The sequence below is a fragment of the Triturus cristatus genome, chromosome 12 (genome assembly GCF_964204655.1).
Source record: "Triturus cristatus chromosome 12, aTriCri1.1, whole genome shotgun sequence".
Lineage (NCBI taxonomy): Eukaryota > Metazoa > Chordata > Amphibia > Caudata > Salamandridae > Triturus > Triturus cristatus.
The window spans coordinates 61,564,161-61,583,523 of NC_140595.1; the positions used below are offsets into that span (position 1 = coordinate 61,564,161).

The following is a 19,363-nucleotide window of genomic DNA, read 5'->3' on the forward strand; positions in this document are numbered from 1 at the left end:
CGCTCTGATTTTCCACTGGGAGAAGAAACATAGATCCCTTAAGGAAGCCATCCAATTGCTTCACATCTCGCCCAGGTCTCGGCCCTCCTCCCCTGCACCTGCTGAATCAGACTCCAAGATTTCTCTCCACCCGAATGGCCGAGGGTGAGAACCCCTCGCACAAGATCCTCCAAAGTCAAAGAGGCAGCTCTCCAAACCAAACAGGACATCATCCATCACTTGAAAACAATGGAGGCCTCGCAATCCTCGGCGGGGGAGCTTGCGGTCGGGCCCCCCTTCCCCCCTGGCTCGGGCGCTGGGGACTGACTTTTGATAGATATGCTTGCATTGTAACAGGAGGAAACTCTCTCTTCATCCTACTTAACAAGTCCCGATCTCTTACATGGATAGGTTTTAAGCGAATAGTGTTGGGACACTCTACTAAAATGTATTGCATGTTCGCGAGGATGCACGATATAGAGACTGATATCTGTTCCTTCACTTGAACACCGCACATATCTACACTTCCTGTCCACTTATCTGTGGCCATCAGCCCACGATCTCTTTTACACCCCAAGAGCCTAACTCCATATTACGATGAGGGAATTAGAGAACACTCATGAGAAGGCCCCTGTGCCTCCCTATTGCTAGTAAAGCGAGCCAATCACTGGAGGGCGGACGATGACTTCTTCTTGATGCTTCCATGGCCCACCCCACCATTCTCTTAGTCCCTAGGAGGAGCGACTTCCTCAGAGCCGCCCTGGTTCCCACCATTGGGCCGCTCCTGGACTGGAATAGTCCTTCATGGCCCAGTTGACCTTTTCGTTGGTTGATAATCTTTCTTCTTTCTGTTTGCCTCTGTCCTACACCTTTTTATCTTCTCTTCTTCTCCACCTGGACTCTTGAGGAGAGAGTCCAAACTCGACGCAACATCCTAGCTCCTTGGCCGGAACTTTTGGGGACTAATGGGGAAATCTACTCTATTCTCTGTTGGGGCCGGTTGGTACGCTTCCCCTACACCCCACCCTGATTGCCGCTTGCGCCTAGATCTCAGAGCCCAGCGGGAGAGAGATGTGATGATCCATCCTTCAGCCAATACATGTCTTCACCCGAAATGATCAATGACACGTCTTAATTGTTTATCCCTTAATGTCAAAGGCCTAAATGCCCCAAACAAGAGGAGGCAAATTTGGTGCTACCTTCTATTACAAGATCCGGACATCATCTTCCTCCAAGAAACCCATCTTTTACACACTGACACTTCTCACATGTCTCACCTTAATTCCCTATACAATCTTGAGCCTCTGCACAAACCAAGACAGCAGGGGTAGCCATTCTTTTTAAAGCAGGCCTTCCAGTACAGATCACACACACCACACGAGACAAGGAAGGCCGGTTCCTCAATTTTGCGCTCTTAATGCAGGGCAAGCCACTTACCTTGCTTAACGTATACACACCTAATCAAGCACAGGATGCTTTTCTTCGCGATCTACTTCGGAACTCACTCTCTCAGGAACCTAACCCCATCATCTTTGGGGGCGATCTTAATCTAGTATGGGACCCTGTCTGGACCGCACTACCTCCTCTTTCCACGGAGCAGGTGCTATGTCCGCAGTGCTTAAACAAGACATAGAAGCTCTGGGTATCATTGATTCTTGGCGCTACCGGGAACCGGAAACGCATCATTACACTTTCTACTCCCATGTCCATCGTTCTTATTCCCGTATTGATTATTTTTTTATTTCCCAATCTCTCATTTGCTCCTTGGACTCTGCGGCGATTTCGGATATATCCATCTCAGACCTTGCCTACTTAGAACTTACCCTGTCTGATGTGGGCAGACATCCGAGCTCCACCCCTCAGTGGAGCCTTCCCCCACGTCGTTCGCGACCAGGTAGATGTGGCCGAACTTCGACAGGCCATACAATCATATTTCACTACTAATGACCTCCCGGAAACTCACGGACACGTCTTGTGGGACGCCTTCAAGGCAACGATCCGGGGTACTATCACCTCCATCTCCATAGCCCGCAGAAGGGAATCCCGCTTAGTGGAGGATAGCCTCACCCATGACATTAAAGCCTTGGAACTGCAAGACCATAGGGTGCCCTCCCTCTTAATGCCAAAGAGGCTTGCCTCACTTCAGGGTTAGCTTAAAGCGCTCCGAGTGAATAAAGCGGAACACTCCCTCTTGGCTCTAAAACAGAAATTTTATGGAGGAGGTAACAGGGTGGGCTCCATGTTGGCGCGCCACCTCCGACTTCAGGTATCCCGTGGCCACATTTCTAAGATTGCCATGCCGGGAGGGGAATGGGCCTTTTCAGAAAAAGCCAAACAACGGGAATTTAACAAGTTCTTCTCCAATCTGTATAGCCAGGGGGATACCTGTGTGGATCAGATAGACCCCTTTCTGGCGTCCTGCCCCTGGACACCATTAACTCCCTTTTTTACTCAGCAGCTGGAGGAACCCATCACAGTAGCATAACTCCAAAAAGCACTGAAAAGCATGCCACTGGGAAAATCACCGGGCCCTGATGGCCTAACGCTGGCCTTCTACCGCCTCTTTCTTCCAGAACTCCAGGCCCCTCTGCTGTGTCTTTTTAATTCCTTTGCGGAGTCTGGGTCTGCCACTCAGACGATGGCCGAAGCAGAGATCGCACTCGTCCCCAAACCAGGGAAGGACCCCACTATATGTGCTTCATACAGGCCAATCTCTCTCTTAAATGTAGACGCTAAATTATATACCAAAATTCTCACCCAGTGGATTGCCCCCCCATCTCCCAGGCCTCATTGAGCCTGACCAGGTAGGCTTCATACAAAGAGCGTCAGGGAGCTGACAATATCCGCCGCGTAGCCCATCTGGTGCAGAAAGCTCAACATCGTAATATGCCAGCCTTCCTCCTCTCCCTCGATGCCGAGAAGGCCTTCGACCGGGTCAACTGGTCCTTTCCCAGTGCAGTCCTCCATCATATAGGTCTTGGGCCGATTATGATCGCACGAGTTACGGCCCCATATGCGGCGCCCTCAGCACGAATCCGTGTCAATGGTCTCCTTACCCCCTCCTTCCCCATTCGCAGGGGCACACGCCAGGTGTGCCCCCTCTCACCTCTGCTTTTTGCTCTCGCTGTGGAGCCCCTGGCAATAGCCATCCGTCAATCGGAGAACATCGGGGCCTTCGATTGGGGGGGGGGACTGAACACAAGATTGCGCACTTCGCTGCTGACCTCCTTCTGACAATCACGGATCCTGCGAGTTCCCTCCCCACGCTTTTAGACATTCTTTCCCAATTTGAAGTAGTGTCAGGCCTCAAGATCAATCCCCCCAAATCACAGGCACTCAATCTCACCCCCACCCCAACAATTGGACGACCTAGGAGATTTTAATCCCTTCCACTGGGCCCCACTTTCAATCTGCTATCTCAGCGCTAATGTTACAGCCAACCTAGACACATGTACACAGGCGAACTGGCCGGCCTGTAGAGCTTCTATAAGAGCTGAACTCCGTCTCTGGAAATCACTCCCCAACTCTTGGCTAGGCCCCGCCTTAATGCAATTAAAATGATAATCCTACCGAAAGTCCTGTACCTTTTTCAGGCGCTCCCTACACCAATCCCCCATAGGGATATTCTGGGCCTCCAGCAGGAGGTAATCGCCTTCATTTGGGGAGGGGGTAGACCACGCTTCTCCACCAGGCATTAATGCTGCCACGAGACCGGGGAGGATTGGCTTGCCCAGACTTGCTGGTCTATTACTGGGCGTCGCACCTACACTACATATCGGAATGGGCGGTTCGCGAAAGCAAAAAACACTGGCCTGGCTTCAATGAGGCGCTAGACATCGTAGTGCCTATATTGCAACTCCAACAAAGACTGTTTTGGAAATTTGGGATAGAGTTGCAGTACCCCGCGGACTTACCTCATTCCCTTCTCCTAATACACCGTTAGCACTTAACTCGGACTTTCCACTGGCACAGCACCAAGCAACCTTTCAGTCATGGTCCACAGGTGAGTGTAGTATCATAGAACAACTGTTTGAGAGAGGAAGCTTTAAATCGTTTGACCAGTGCAGGAAGGACTTTAATCTCCCTAAAACCATGCGCCTGGAGTACTTCCAAATTTGTCACTGGCCTTGTGCCCCCTCCTACACGGAGGGCGCCACACACCAGCTTACACCGTTCGAGTCCCTGGTCCGATCCTTTGATGGGTCCCGTGGACTGATTTCCCAGACTTACAAAGTACTCCAGCACTCACACACAGTGCCCCCACACACCTATCAATGCCAGTGACAGCTAGATATCGAGGGCGATATTCTTCCTGACCAATGGGAGCAGCTATGGCGGGATATCCCACACATTTTTAACAGCATATTGCAGCAAGAGTCAGCGTACAAAATTATGACTCGCTGGTATTACACTCCCCTTAGACTCCAGAGGATGTTCCCTAGCTTAGCCCTTCTTTGCTGGCGATGACAGGCGGCCCAGGGCTCCTTCCTACACATCTGGAGGACATGCCCACTCATCACTACTTTTTGGAAGGAGGTACTGGGCCACATTAAGGAGGTGGTGGGGTTCCCTATACCAAGCGACCCGGGGATAATCCTTCTGGGACTCCGTCCAATCTCTCTTAAAGCAATGACACACACAAAATGGCGTTTGATTTTTCATATGTTCACTGCTTGTAAACAGGTCATTGCGCTTCACTGGAAGAAAGCTTGCACTCCCCCCGCCCTTGGTCTGGCTTACGCGCCTCTGGCATATCATGGCGATGGAACTTCTCTCCCACAGATTGGCGCACACTGATGCTAAATTTGAGCGCACTTGTTGACCCTTGATCTCACATCTCTCTCGGTTGGAGCCCTTCAACTCTTCGCCGACCCCCTACTCCCACGGGGGAAACCTATGAGGACAAAACAGGCTGAGGAGGGAGGGTATCTGCATCCTTATTGGCACTCATTAAGACACAGCCACGGACCCCTAGCGCCCATCTCCCCACCCACCCGAGCCCCCTCCGGTCCAAGGAGCCACCATAACACACTCTCCCCTACTTCTCTCTTTGCTCTCTTCCCTTATCCTTCCCCCACCTGGCCTCTGACCGGTGGAGGGTTACTCTCCTTACCATTTTAACTTTCCCCTTTTTTCCCTAGCTTCCAGCAGACCAGAGGTCTTCCATGACCACTAATTGTAGGCGCCACGGATGTCGAAATGCACGGATGGCTTTAGACTGGGCAGGTATCATCGACATGTGCTACCCCATGGCGAATCCCTAGCGAGGAGCTGTAATACTCACGGGCTCCCAGACCTGCATGCAATCTGAGGGACTACAGCGGGGACAATAAGCGGCGCCCCACAAGATACCTTGACACGCCTAACACACTTGCCTCTTCGGAGCTCCTTGAGTGATATACTTGTTCCCACTTCATCCACCTTGTGATATGAGTTCCCCCTTGCTCTGAAAAGATGACAACCCGGCTAGTTCAGCCGCAGGCATCTATATGACACATACTGCCTGACCCTCACTACTATACTGGCGCCCGCTAACCACTTTCAATCCACTTACTGTATTGATCTATAAGCCTGGTCTCGTGTAATACATCTCGCTATCTGGCCCTGTATGCTTACCTTTGTAACCTGCCTCTTGCACCGTTGACGCGCAAGATGTACCCTGCTCGCTATGTACTGTCTTAGAATACTTACTGACTGGTATCTGCTGTGTTGAATGTTCTTGTTGTGTATAAAAATTCAATAAAAGAGATTTAAACAAAAAAAACTGGCTGTTTACACACATGAATTGAAAAGTTGAACAAGCAGGTTACACTCCACTTACAGGGCTCCTGTTTACAAACAAATTAGTAAACTGATAGAATCAATTTAAAGAATCCAATTTAACTTAAGTTCTTACTTCGATCCCCTGATCAGTCACTCAGTTTGGGATCTGGCATTTTAATCACCCAACGGCAGGCTCCAACCTCAAGACTTTTGCTCAGTAGTATTTGGCCATTATTTGCCTCTATCTGGCCAAAGCAGGGAATTTACAGTCAACCATTCTGTGTTTATAGATGGGGTAAGGAGGGGTCTGTGTGAGACAGTGCAACTTCAGATTCAAACAACAGCATCGTAGCCACGACGGAGAAAAGGAAAGAGGTGGGATAGAACAGATGAATGGGATTTCACTTTCCCTTGATTAATTTGATTACAACTATTAACAAGTCTGATCAGGCTCAAAAGGGTACAGGTTCCAAATGGTGTGTTCAGCAAATTAAGTCGAAAAGCTGGTATGTGTTTAAGCTCACCTTAACAAAAAATGGATTGGGGGCCACAAATGGATAAAACAAGTCTCAAGCTTGCTCAGACCTCAGGTGGTTCAGCCAACCTTTCATAAGCCTGTAGGCCCTGCTCTAGAGATCTACAAAACCCAACTAAGGGGTGCTGCTTTATAAGGGGCAGAACTTTGGGTGCATCATTCTCCAAAAACCATTATAAAGATTGAGAACATCTTTTTTAGGCAGCTCTTCGGCCTTCCAGTGAGTTCCCCACTCATTCCACTGCGCTTGAATCTAGGGGTAAGACCAATTGCAGAGGAAATGGGCTGTAGACCCCTAACATACTGGCCGCGATTAGGAGTAACACCTGAATTGTCTGAGTATAGGAGTGAGTTAAAAGAGGTTCTGGGGCTTCCTGGCATTGGGAAGCAGGCATGGTTCACACATATTAAGGCAGGTCTTCACAACTTCGGTAGGGAGAGCCTATGGAGTAACCTGACGTAGCCCGCTACAGAATATCACGTAGACAATTAGTTAACAGCTATTGGGCAGGCAAACTTGCACAACTTTTTAAAAATTCAGCCACTGGTCCTCAAACAGACAACTTCCTAAAAGTCAAGGACACCTATAGGTTGGAGCCACGTTTAGATGAGATTAGACCGGCATCAGCCAGGAAACTCTATTTACAGTTCAGGCATGGTACACTCCCCTTCATGCATGCACCAACAAATGGGCTGGCAGCTCTGCCCTGCATGCAATAGCCTAGAGGCTGAACTACATGTATTTTTCTTTTGTCCGGGGTACAAGAAAATAAGGCAAAAATGGTTGATTCAACTGTGCAAGAATTTAGGTACAAGACGATGTGAAGAAGCTTTTAGACTTCTGAAATATAACGCCCAGACGCCAATTGTATATGCTGCATCGTGTTTTTTATTCTCTTTGTGGCAGGAGCGTAAGGTTTTCCTAGGAATTGAAAAATTAACTGAATGTCGATTGATTTTTTTTATACATGTATAGTATCAATTTTATATAGTCTTATTGGGTTTTTAGTATCTTCAATCTGTTTTTATATATTGTGGTTCTCTTTTTACTGCTTATGGTCCGCAGACTGAAATAAAGATTAATAAATTAATATGATGATGATGATTGATCTTTCACTGCTCCACGAAAATAAATAGAGATATAGACCTTAACATACGTCCGGCTTCAAGTACAAGTCTTGAGAATCATGACTCCCACTTATGCATCCGACTAGGAGATAGGTGTGTATAGGCTGTGTGAAAGGGGGGGGGGAGTATACAGAGGTGTGAGAATTGGTGTATGTGTAGGCACTGTGTGGGAGTAAGGATGTAGGTGAATCGATGTAGGTGTGTGTGTAGGGTGTGCAGAGAAATGTTTGTGGGTGCCAGGAGTGAGAGGTTAGGAGGTTAGGGATGTGTGTGGGTGCGGAGGTATGCATTGGCGGGATGAAAAATGCATGCAGTTTGCTTTCGCAGAATTAAGTGAAATTTTAAGAAAATTACGCAAAAGTATGCAAAATATTTTAGTGCTGTATATTAGAATTAAATGCGTCATGGCAGCAATTTGACACATAGATGCATTTCAAGCTAAAATCTACCGTCCACCACAAAGACAAGAGAAGTCTCACCGCTAGCCTTCTGGTTATATGTGTAGATCATATTTTAAAAGCTATGCTTTGTCAATCTGAAAATAGATACGTGCTCTCCTTAGAGGCAAAAGCTCTGTTGGGACATTAGAAAAACTTCAGTGAAATGCAGCTACTGAGTGAGGAAGCATCAGAATTTTGAAACCTCAAACACCTCCAGATTTAAAGCATCTGCCCTCAAGGGCCCCTTCAACTCTTATCCTTGGAGATTCCTGTGCCCAAAGGCAGCAATATGGCTTTCCATTGGGAGAGCAGCAGTAGCGGTGGCCCTGAAACAGTGGTAAACTACACAACAATTTACTACCGCTCGTTGTCCACACACCCCTTAAGGCTACAAAGTATGTGCATTACGCTGCCTGCGTGGGTGAATCTCCTTGCAACTCAAAGTCAGAATATGTGCATTGTGGAGTGGTTTGAACTACAGGTTGGCACCAGCAGTGTGTTTGGGATATTGAAACTGGGTTAAACAGTAATAAGTATCAGCACATCCCTACAGCTTTCGACACAAAGTGTGTTACTTTTCCACTGCATCTTCTTTTGGTAGAGACGGTGTACAGCAGCAACCCTTCCATGTAAACTACTTCCACAGATGTGCTACATGGGAGACTCGGAAAAAATAGGCGAGTGGTGTAGAAGTAAGAGGACGTCAACATACCTGAGTAAGGAGCATGAAAGCATTGTCCGCTCGAAGATTCTTCTTAAGGAAATCCACACAGTGTGCTTCAAGGGCTGGAACAGCATACTTCTTTGCAGTGTACAGTGTTGTCATAACAGTTTCTGGTCCAATCTGAACCTCGTCAGAGTATAGAAATCTAACAAGAGAAAATAGTTTTGAATTAAGAGTGAAGAACAGCTAAAAGTTGGCAGCATACGTGGGTTCAAAGGTACTAGAATATAGCAGGACTGTTTCACTTTTTCCTCTACTAGTCTAAAAAAAAAGCCACTCTGTTCACAAAATAAAACATGGCTAAATACCATTATACCATGTTACTAGATTGTGGCAGTAACAATCTTAATTTTACGACTATTCAAAACAATTAAAACCGGATGGTCAGTCCACCAAGAAACTCTGGTTTCACTGTTGCCTCTACACATCGAGACCTGTAGTGGTCTGATCGGAGTATGTTGAGGTGAAACAAAAGGAGAGGACAGAAGAAAGACACTATGCTTTCAACACAAATGTTTCATATAGTGGACGAATTGTGCTAGGATCAATTCCTATATGGGTTTCATGAAGTTAGACAATGATGCTCCGATACATTTTCATCCTTGATCTCATTTCAGAATTCAGTGTTTGGGGTATTCATTTAATCCCAATGCCGCTGCGTGGAATAAAGATTTTAGTAAAAAGGGGTTCTTAGTAGATCAGCATCAAAATATCAGATAAACAATGGGTACACAAACAAAGCACGTGGCGAGTCACCACAAAATGAAAGTGACGCTAGCACACTGGGACATTTTTTTATGTCTCCTGCTCTTTTCAAGAAGTCTATGACGGAACGAGGCAATGCAAAGGGAGGTCTATGTACAAAGTTGCTCTGCTATTAGACAGTGTTTGAAAGAGGCTTGTGTAGAGGAATATGGGTGCTGAAATGATAACATTCATGGCCCCCTCAGTGAGCCATCAGTGTGAACACCAGAGTCTAAATTTGAATGGTCACTGCTACGATGAAGCAACAGTGGGAAATAACGTTTATTTCCCCCTGTTGCTAAATTGTAAGGGAAAGCACTTGCTTTCCATATGTTGTCCCACCACACCCAGTTCATCAGAGACCAAGTCAAACAGAGAAATGATGGCGGACACTTTCACCCACATTCTCGCAGCCTTTCTAGGATCTCCATAGACACACAGGTGGCAATACCTCACCTCAACCAACCGGGTTTCTCTGCATTGATGCGAGGACAAAAGCATGCCATGACAATGAGGCTGCACTTAAGCCGCTGTACTGACTTTTATTTCATTGAAAGCAGAGAGTGGCCTCTGCAAGAAGGGGGGGGGGGGCGAAGATAAAAACAGGGAACTTAGGGAGCATGGCAGAACGGTTAGCATTTTCTTTACTACTGGGGAATGGGCAAGGTGTTACAGAAGGTGTATGGCGAAGGCGTCAGGACACCAGGTATAAGTTTATTTTTGAATGGGGTGTGGGGAATAATGCACAGTGTCGTCGGGAGAGTGGAAAGTTGCCAAATGTGGATTTTATTGTATTGGATGGGAAGAATTAGCAATGTTAGAGCACATGCTACTTAAGAAATCTACTTTATGTTCCCTAAAACCTCATAATAAAATTTTGACCCTGAATTAAGGCTTTCAATTGTATCCTCTCCTAGGTATATTGACTGTGGTACAACAGAACCGCAAATTAAAAATAAGTATATGGGCCTTCGATTGGCTAGGAAGCTTTTTTCCATTGGCTCTTTTAGTACATTGGGACTGGTAACAGTTTCATACTGCTGAACAATCTGACTGGCTGGCCAAAATCCAGAGACAAATGTTGCTGGATGGCTGGCCACAACAAAGATGGAAAGAAAACAGTTGTAGTCGCCATTACAGGACTCTGGGATCGGTCCCGTGTCCTGAAAATGTAAAAAAAATAAATATAAAAAATATATATATTTATAGAACAGAAACAAAATGGTATAAGAGGTTGCCTCCTGGCCCCCTAGCATTGTGGGTGACCTAGAAGGACCACTCGGGCCCAAAAGGTTTTACAAAATTGTGATGTTACTAAAATACTATATCAATCTTTCCAAGGCCAACCTGAATAGCTTGCACCAGACTAGAAGATCACACAAAAAACTTAATTATAAATCCTCATTCAACTAATCACAAATCAGATCAGCCAAAAAGAGAACAATGAGCCCCTTTTAAAAAAAAATTGCCTCCAATCCTACACCTTCATTAAAACTGCTGAATTGGGAAAAAAAGAATCCAGTTGTTTCTTTGCCACTATGGTCAAAGCTGTTAAAGCATTTCTATGCACTATCTCCAAAATCAAACGGTCCAACCTCACTTCTATTAGCAACCAACCCAGCCAAAGAGAGACACAATACCCTTATGCACTACACTATTATTCATCACACATTCATCTAAACACAAAATGAACACATGGGCTTTCAATACAACCTTCTCAATTTGTTCATATCATATCTAACTAACTGCTCTCAAGTAATTAAAATTAGCAACTCTTTTTCTAATCCCACTTCAGATGTTCCACAGGAGTCAGAAGCAGCTCCGGTATGTTTTAATCTCTACTGCAAACTACTGGCTGACATTATCATGGATTTCCTATCAACAGTATACAAATTAACTGCAGCTCTCCCTGAAAATGATTCTCCCGGAAGACATCACTCTGGTAGCTTCAAGTGTTCAGAACATTCAAGTATGGACGACTGTCACCATTACAAGTTCTATGTCTGTAAAAGAGAACTCCTTCTTATTTAGTCACAAGCCTCTTTCACTCTACTCCAGAAATTATTTGCTTATCCCAGCACTCTAGAATTGAAGCTTTTAAGGAGAACGTCAAATCACTGCATTTACTCAAGAGCTCCAGAAATATATTAACATCATGGCCAGCAGTACAAATCACCAGTGAAAACTGATTGCAAAATTAAACCCCATCTCTGAGAAAAGACTACAAAGGGAGAACCCAAGCGCTAGAACCACAGCTAACGGACTATGGCAATGCTGTCGTACAGGTAATCCACAAACCCTCCCTCTCCTCAAACTTCTCTGCATGCTTGATCTTGGGGAAGGTCCTCTCTAATCACATCATTTTTGCACTCTGTTCACTAGGTTTGCTCTCGGTCAACTGCAAAACGACTTACAAACGTGCATTCCTAGTTCACCAACTCTACCTGACAAGTTAGTGGAAGATATTTTTGGACTCCAGTCATCTAAGACTCTAAAATACTCTTCTTCTTGGAATCATCATTTTCAACACATTCTGAATAAGTCTTTTTCTGGACGAGCTGCTAGAGTATAGCATGCTATTCCACCCTTGATTCAGACTGCTGGCTTTTTATGCACATTCACGAGACAACTTAAGCATCTTATTTTTGATCAATACTTCACCTCAGACTCCAACAATTACAGACTCTGACTCAGTCAAGCGTGTGAACTTTGTTAGAAATTAGGAGATGCATGGGACTAGACTGTTATGTCTCACTGTATTAAACTGTGTCATGCCCTTCACTCCCTACACAGAACAATATATGAATATAGCCTACCAGTTTTTAATTATTCCTCGTTTTGGTTTTATCTTACCTGGTTTACCTTTATCATTGTGTAGTAGCCAAGCAGATAAGCAATTATAAATATGCTTTATTAATGGCTACATGGTCAGTGGAGTCGGAGAGCACCGGCTCCATCAACAGCTCCAACCAACACAGTGGCAATTCTATAAGTTGCTAAGTAACCATAACATTCTAGAATGACAAAACACTAATGAATTAAAGAGATACATAGCACAGTGAAATGTACAGGATCCTACACACTGGCTTTATCTTTTCATACTACCTACTCTCTTTTCCTTTGTAAAATACTAATATTCTTGCGGCTTGTATACCCTATATGAAAATGTTTAATAAATATATAAGTACCCGAACAATTTTTACTGAGATTTTGGTTGGAAGCGTATGTTTTTGCCTTAGTGATTGTATATTTCTTTTAATTATATTGCTTCTCGCAAGATTTGGAAATTATAGGAGTATTGGCAAGATAGCCAAAGAGGTTTAAAATTGATGAGCATATTTTGTTAGTACGCTGTTCTTTGTACAAGCTCAATGGCTCCATGATTCGTACCATATCAGTAAGAGCACACACTAGAATAAAAAATAAAAAAAAAAAAGATATAGTAGGTTTTGACATTAGAAAACAAAATAAGAATTTTAGATTTCTTTCAACGGTTAGATTTACATGCCATTTGGTCTGTTATTAAACCGACTAATGTCCATAAAATGTCATAAAAGGTATGCCTTTACCATGCATGTGCGTATGGATATGTAGCTCATGGACACAAAGTACAAATGTCAAGTAATTGAGACTCCAATATTTGTACAAATCTGAGCAAACATTAGATAAGATACTTTGAAAGATGTGTAGACAACAGTAGTCAAAGGGTTAATCTGGGTTGAAATGTATCTGTTCTAGTTAATGTTTTGTGATATACGGAATGTTGAAAATAATTAATTTGCTTTATATTACAAAACCCTTAAGTACTCAGTTTATTTTTGAATGGTGTAAAAAGTCAAATGAGATCACAAACCACTTATTTTATCTACTCACTAGTTTTAGATAAGCAGGCATTAAAGGGGCTTCAAAGAAGTGTGTTAGTATATTCATTTTTGGTTTTCTGCCCATTTTTCTCGATTCAAACCTTTATTAGTCAGGGGGTGTGACCAAGCGGTCCAATATGGAGAACGCGCTGTAGACGGGCTCCGGAGGCCCTGATTAATATCCTGCATTTAATCCTGCCCCATCAGCCATATATTCTCCCCTAAGCGCCCTCCTAGGTGGTGTGCACACCGACAGCCTAGAGCGCCCGGCTCGACTGCACCGGGGCTGGCAGGATTGCCGTGTGGCCTTCCTGTCGTCGCCCTGAGACCTGTGTCCGCGCTGCAGGGGGAAGCACCGGCCGCACGGCGAGCTCTAATCTGCAGCCGATCAAGGGCTCGGAGCCTGTTGAGGGATGAGGTGGTGTGAACGCTACAGAGACCGGAGTGCCGGGTGCGCTGCTGGGCTTGACGTGGAGCGTCACCCGTTCCGCGCAGACATTATGAAGGAGCGATGTGCCCGCGGCCCTGAGTCAGAGCCGGTGTCTCCTTGCTGCAACTCTGGCGGACATGCGTGCTGAGTGCTGACACTGGACTCTAGGAGTGGTGGAGACAGATGCCGGCAGTGCCAAACACAGAGGTGTGGCCGTTTGATTTGCTGTGTGGCGGTGGTGCGGCGAGGCCCTCTAGGGATCGCAGTATAGAGGGCCAGCCGCGCACATAGTACCGGGGCGCTGGGATACTTCCCTCTCTGGACACGGATCTGGACGCACGGTCTGAACCACACAACCCAATACAAGCCTGGAGTAACCAGAGGCCCTCAATCTGGGGCGGTGGGACCCGGGGGAGCTGAATATCTCTGAGCAGAGTCACCAAGGCTTTAGTAATGACCCTGCTGAACCATATCTCCCCCTGGCGGGGTCCTATCCCACACACAGCCTACGTGTGCTGCGACCTGGGACGACTCGGGGCACCCACTAGGGGGACGGGGAGGCGCGAGTCCACGGAGGCGGCCAGGCTGGGTCCTGGTGCGGTCTGTGTGCCTACAGCTTCCACGCCTGCCCCCTTATCTGCCGTGCTGAAGACGGTGGCCGGCCTCGGGACTCAATAATTGAAGAGGTCCTTCCTCTGTCTGACGACAATGCTGCGACTTTTGATCCAGACCGGACCCCACACTGACTGGGTGATTTAGTCCGAAGGGACGGGTGTACACAGCCCTCATATCCCTGACTCGGGACAAGCCCCACAACACCAAACAGAGCACTATGGATAGATATGCAGGCACTGGGGCCCAGACAACTGACAAGACCGGTCATGCCTCTGTCACACCGAACAACGCGACGCTTCTGGCTGCAATAACCCAATCGCGAGAAGCGTTGGAGGCCAAAATTGGGGCAGTGGGTTCAGACGCATGCTAATCCGCCAGGACCTACGCAGCACGGTCGATCGGATAACAGAGGCTGAAACCAGGATCTCAGCAACGGAAGACACGGTCAAGTCCCTCCAACAGAGAAGATCATTGCTGGAAACCCTTACCAAAGGGCTTGCGACGCGGGTGGAAGATGCGGATGGTCGAGCCCAAAGGAATAATCTCTGATTTGTTGGTTTCCCGGAGGGTTGTGAAGGCAGGAATATGGAGCAGTTCCTCACGACCTAGTTGATAGGATGGCTTCCCCCCGGACTCACTATCTCAGTGCTTTATCATAGAACGAGCACGTCGTGCCCCGACGCAAAAACCTCCACCTGGGTCTAGGCTGCGACCTGTTGTAATCAGTTTCCTGAATTTTCATGATCGAGATACGATCTTAACACAGTTGGGTAAAGCTCCAATACGGCTGGCAACATATCTTAATTTTTCCAGAATACACTCTAATGGTGCAGCAGGGCAGACAGTCCTTCTCGGCTGCCAAAGCGCGACTTAAAGAAATATGAAAATCTAGTACGCCTTGCTGTTTCCAGCCCGGCTGCGAGTCATATACCAGTCACGATCTTTGATACGCTGGAAGAAGAAGTCTTTGCCTGGACGGACAAAAGGAAGCAGCTCAGGTCACATACCCCACCGTTCTTCAGCTCATAATCATCCTCTGGAAAAGCCACCAATAAACATGTGAAACTAAAGGGGAAATCTAACCTCAGGTCGCGTTTGCGACACCACTCCAAGGCCCGAGAAAGATCCAGCTCTAGGGAAATCGAGACCAGGCATAATTCACCCCTACCACAACGGGAAAAATGAGAGCACAATGGACGATATCTAGATTTGGTTGATGGCATTTTATAGGGGCCTTGGGAGACCTTCCCTTCCTCCCCCGGAACATTTCCCTTTCTTCTCCATATATGAGAATGTATTGCACAGTTGGGACAGTTTAATGGGGATCCATTGGTCTGGGATTCTGGCGTGTTCCTGTTAGGACGTGGACTGACCCCCTACCGTGACAGATGCTTCAAAAGTTTTGAGGTATTGGGGTAGGAGGGAGGGTGGGGAAATTGGATTGATTAGTTCTAGTATATGTGCTATGTCATGCTTCTGTATCCTTTATGTGGTCAAGTTCAGCCTCAAGTCACACCCTGATGGAGTGCCTTACCCTTTGTATTATGATAGCAAGAGAACACATTGAAAATAGTTAGTTGGAATATCCGGGGAGGGCTGGACAAGATAAAAAGGTGGGCAATACTTCGCCAGGCAAAACGCATTTCGGCGGATGTTCTCCTATTACAGGAAACTCATCTTCTCGGCACTAAGGCGCCGTGTCTCTCCCGCTTTGAACGTGTGCAGGTTTTTCATGCTGTTGTTCACTAGGGGCTCGCGGGGAGTGGCAGTCCTAATTCACCGGAGGGTCCCGTATACACATGTTAAATCATGGCCTGATCCCAAGGACGCTACATCATTGTTACTGGTACACTACACAGGAAACAAATTGTATTAGGCAGTGTGTATGCAGCCCCTCCACTTTTGGAAACATTTGTAGAACGCTTGACTGGGATTATGTTAGAGGCAAAACACACAAGATGATGGACGAAATGTTGCACATTGGCAAAACATTCACCCCCAGTCACAGATCTGGGTTTAATCCATCGTTATTTTGCTCACCACGCCACCCCAGTTCAGACATGGCCATTTGCAAATCAGTCTTGACCCAGTGCCTCATGTGCCAAGCCGTGTCTTCCCTGGACCGGAATCAAGCATCCTAGGACCGGTTTTGGGGTTTTACCCTTCTTCAGCCAGGATAGCTTGACTCCAGTGGCGTAGTGAGCACGGGACCCACATCTGGGCAATACCCTTTTCACATAGGGCGAACAGCAAAACACACAAGATGATGGACGGAATGTGGCGCATTGGCAAAACATTCACCCCCAGTCACAGATCTGGGTTTAATCCATCGTTATTTTGCTCACCACATGCCTATCAATAATAGGGCGCAGTTGGAATGATGTTGTAAATCTAGCTCTAGATAGATGGCGATCACACAGGGAGGTGGGGAGGCTGCGTGAAACACAACTACAGTCACTCATAAGCGCTATGAGCTGGCTGGACACATGGCGGCATCTTCACCCAACCACGCAAAGCGTCTCCTATTACACGACAGTTCATGACTCATTCTCCCGCCTTGATTATATCTTCGTACCAGCAAGCTATTATTACAGAATAGCAACGACTGACATACTGACAAGGGGCATGTCGGATCACTCTCCCCTGGTCTTGGTGCTGAGATTGGAAGATGCACGCCCCCCCCCCCCCTTCCGCTGGCGCATGTCTGCCTGGCATCTACACTACCCGAAATACACGACACTCATACTTCAGGCCATCACAGACTATCTTAACCTTAACCTAGGAACAATGGATTCAGCAGAGACGATTTGGGCGGCTATGAAGTCAACAATTCAGAGCATAGATATATCCTACTGCACGGCCCTGCGCAATAAGCGTCAAGATGCACTGCTCCGGACGGAGGCACAGCTCCTGGACTTAGAGGAACGCAGTAGGGAAGAGGGTGAGAACCAAACCCCGCCAGCTGCTTCAACAACAGCAAATGTATGCAAATATGCTGCACGATGAGGCCAGGCAGGCGTGGTCAATATGCACTACACCCACCAACCACACCCAGTATACCAGGCACAGATGGCCAAATCCTCACGGACCTTGTCATCTAGCATTGCGGTCTCCTTTGGGGAGCTGTATGCCCCTCTAGACGCCCTGTCCGGGTCCACAATACAACGTTTTATAGACTATTTTCCCCCCCAAAGACTCTCACAGATTCGGTGCGGACAAACCTTGATGCCCCCGTGACAAGTGAGGAATTGGAAGCGGCTCTGGTTGACTTGCGCACGGGCAAGGCACCGGGCCCTAGTGGCTTCCTTGCGAGTTTTACAAGATCTTTAAGTCCCAACTCATACCTCATTATCTTGCGGTAAAAGATGAGGCACTCCAACAAGGCAGGCTTCCGCCGGATTGGCGACACTTAGAAATTGCGGTGTTCCTTAAACCTGGCAGCCTTCCTGACCAACATGCATCATATCGCCCCATTTGGCTTTTAAATCTAGAGGCCAAGCTACTGGCCAAAGTCCTTGCAAACCGTCTTCTGCCACATATGGCAGAATTGGTACACCCAGACCAGGCAGGCTTTATGCCTCATCAAGATACTCAGCATAACATCCGTCGTGCTCACACTGCAGTGGCAGCGGTGGACCGTCTGAAAGGCCCGGCAGCGCTACTATTGGCAGATATAGATAGGGCATTCGACTCACTGGGGTGGACATATCTATTTGCCCTTCTATCATGACTCAACATCGGGCCTCAATACTTTTCATATCGGCGGGCGCCGTACACGGATCTCACTGCCTCGGACAAAGTGGTAGGCGCAGTCTCCGACCCCTTCTCGATAGGGAGCGGTACTTGCCACGGCTGCCCCCATCCCCATACTTATTTGCGTTGGCCATGGAGACCCTGGCCTCTTGGGTCCGAATAGACGCACAGATGAGGGGGTTTAAGTGGACGGGAGGGATTTAGATTTCCCTATACGCCGACATGGTCTTCTTTTTCCTTTTAGAACAGCGTCGGTCGGAACCCCGACTGCTCTGCGTAATGTAAATATTTGGAGAAACCTCTGGCCTGTACTTGAACACCCGCAAGTCTATACTGTGGGTCCTACGAGGAGAATCTGAGATGGGTACCTGGGCAGAAGAGCTAACTACAACTGGGTTTAAATATCTCGGGAAACATCTAGCCCTTCCCAATCATGGGAGAAAAATATCATCCTTGTGTGGACACGAACTCAGGCTGAAATGAAAACATGGGCACACCTGCCTCTCACAATTCTCGGGTGGCTGGCAATTGTTAAAATGGCGTCACTACCTCGCCTCCTCTATCAGTTGCAAAACTATCCCTTTCGGATCTCACCTATGTAGTTCTGACAAATTAATGCGGGACAGAGTCGTTTTCTTTGGGCTGATCAAACTGCCAGAATTTCACTTAAGATTTTCTTTCAGTCTTCCATTTGTGGGGGATAGCAACCCTCGATATTCAGTCGTATTATGCAGTGTCTTACCTCCTGGTTTTGAATGACTGGTGGTATGGGAATAGAAGTGACACAGCCTATCTTGTAGAACAATGGCTAATGGGCAATATGCTGACCTATACAAGACTATACAATCCACGGCTACTTCGTGGCCTCCCGCCAGCTACCCAAGTGGTTTTCGAGGTCTGGAGGGGCTTGTTGCGTAGAATGGGATGTTGGGTCGATTAACGAGAGAGACGCCCCTATGGCAGAATGGGCTGCTTCCTCAACTGCCAACCCTATTGGGATTTCGAGGCTGGGATGCAATCGCCATATCTACAATGGGTGATGTTATGAGGGGCACTACCATAAAATAGTTTCAGGAGTTTCGGGGGGAATTTAGTATGCCACATATCCCTTTTTTTTTAAATACTTACAATTTCGCCATGCTATATCCCCACGTTATACACCTAGACTCCTTGCCGGCAGTTTAATCCAGTTGAGGCAAACGTATGAATGGGGGATCTAGGAGACCATATGATATCCAAAATTTATCAAACCCAGACCCAGCGTACAGAATGGATAGATACAATACGATGCCGGGCAATTATATGAGGGTGTTATATGGGGGACCTAAACAGTTACCCACCTTTATCCCTACCTCCACCACAGTCTTGATCTGGCATACAGTGACTGCC

General features: G+C 46.9%; 1 protein-coding gene across 1 annotated transcript in view; it reads right to left on the reverse strand.

The window, feature by feature from the left end:
• The window catches only part of BTBD2 (BTB domain containing 2), a 231,232-nt gene that overhangs the window by 109,109 nt on the left and 102,760 nt on the right, over positions 1 to 19,363 (reverse strand). Inside the window, exon 3 of the mRNA XM_085636939.1 lies at positions 8,558 to 8,714. Coding sequence (XP_085493065.1) covers positions 8,558 to 8,714 — 157 coding nt within the window. The remainder of the gene's footprint in view (positions 1 to 8,557; positions 8,715 to 19,363) is intronic.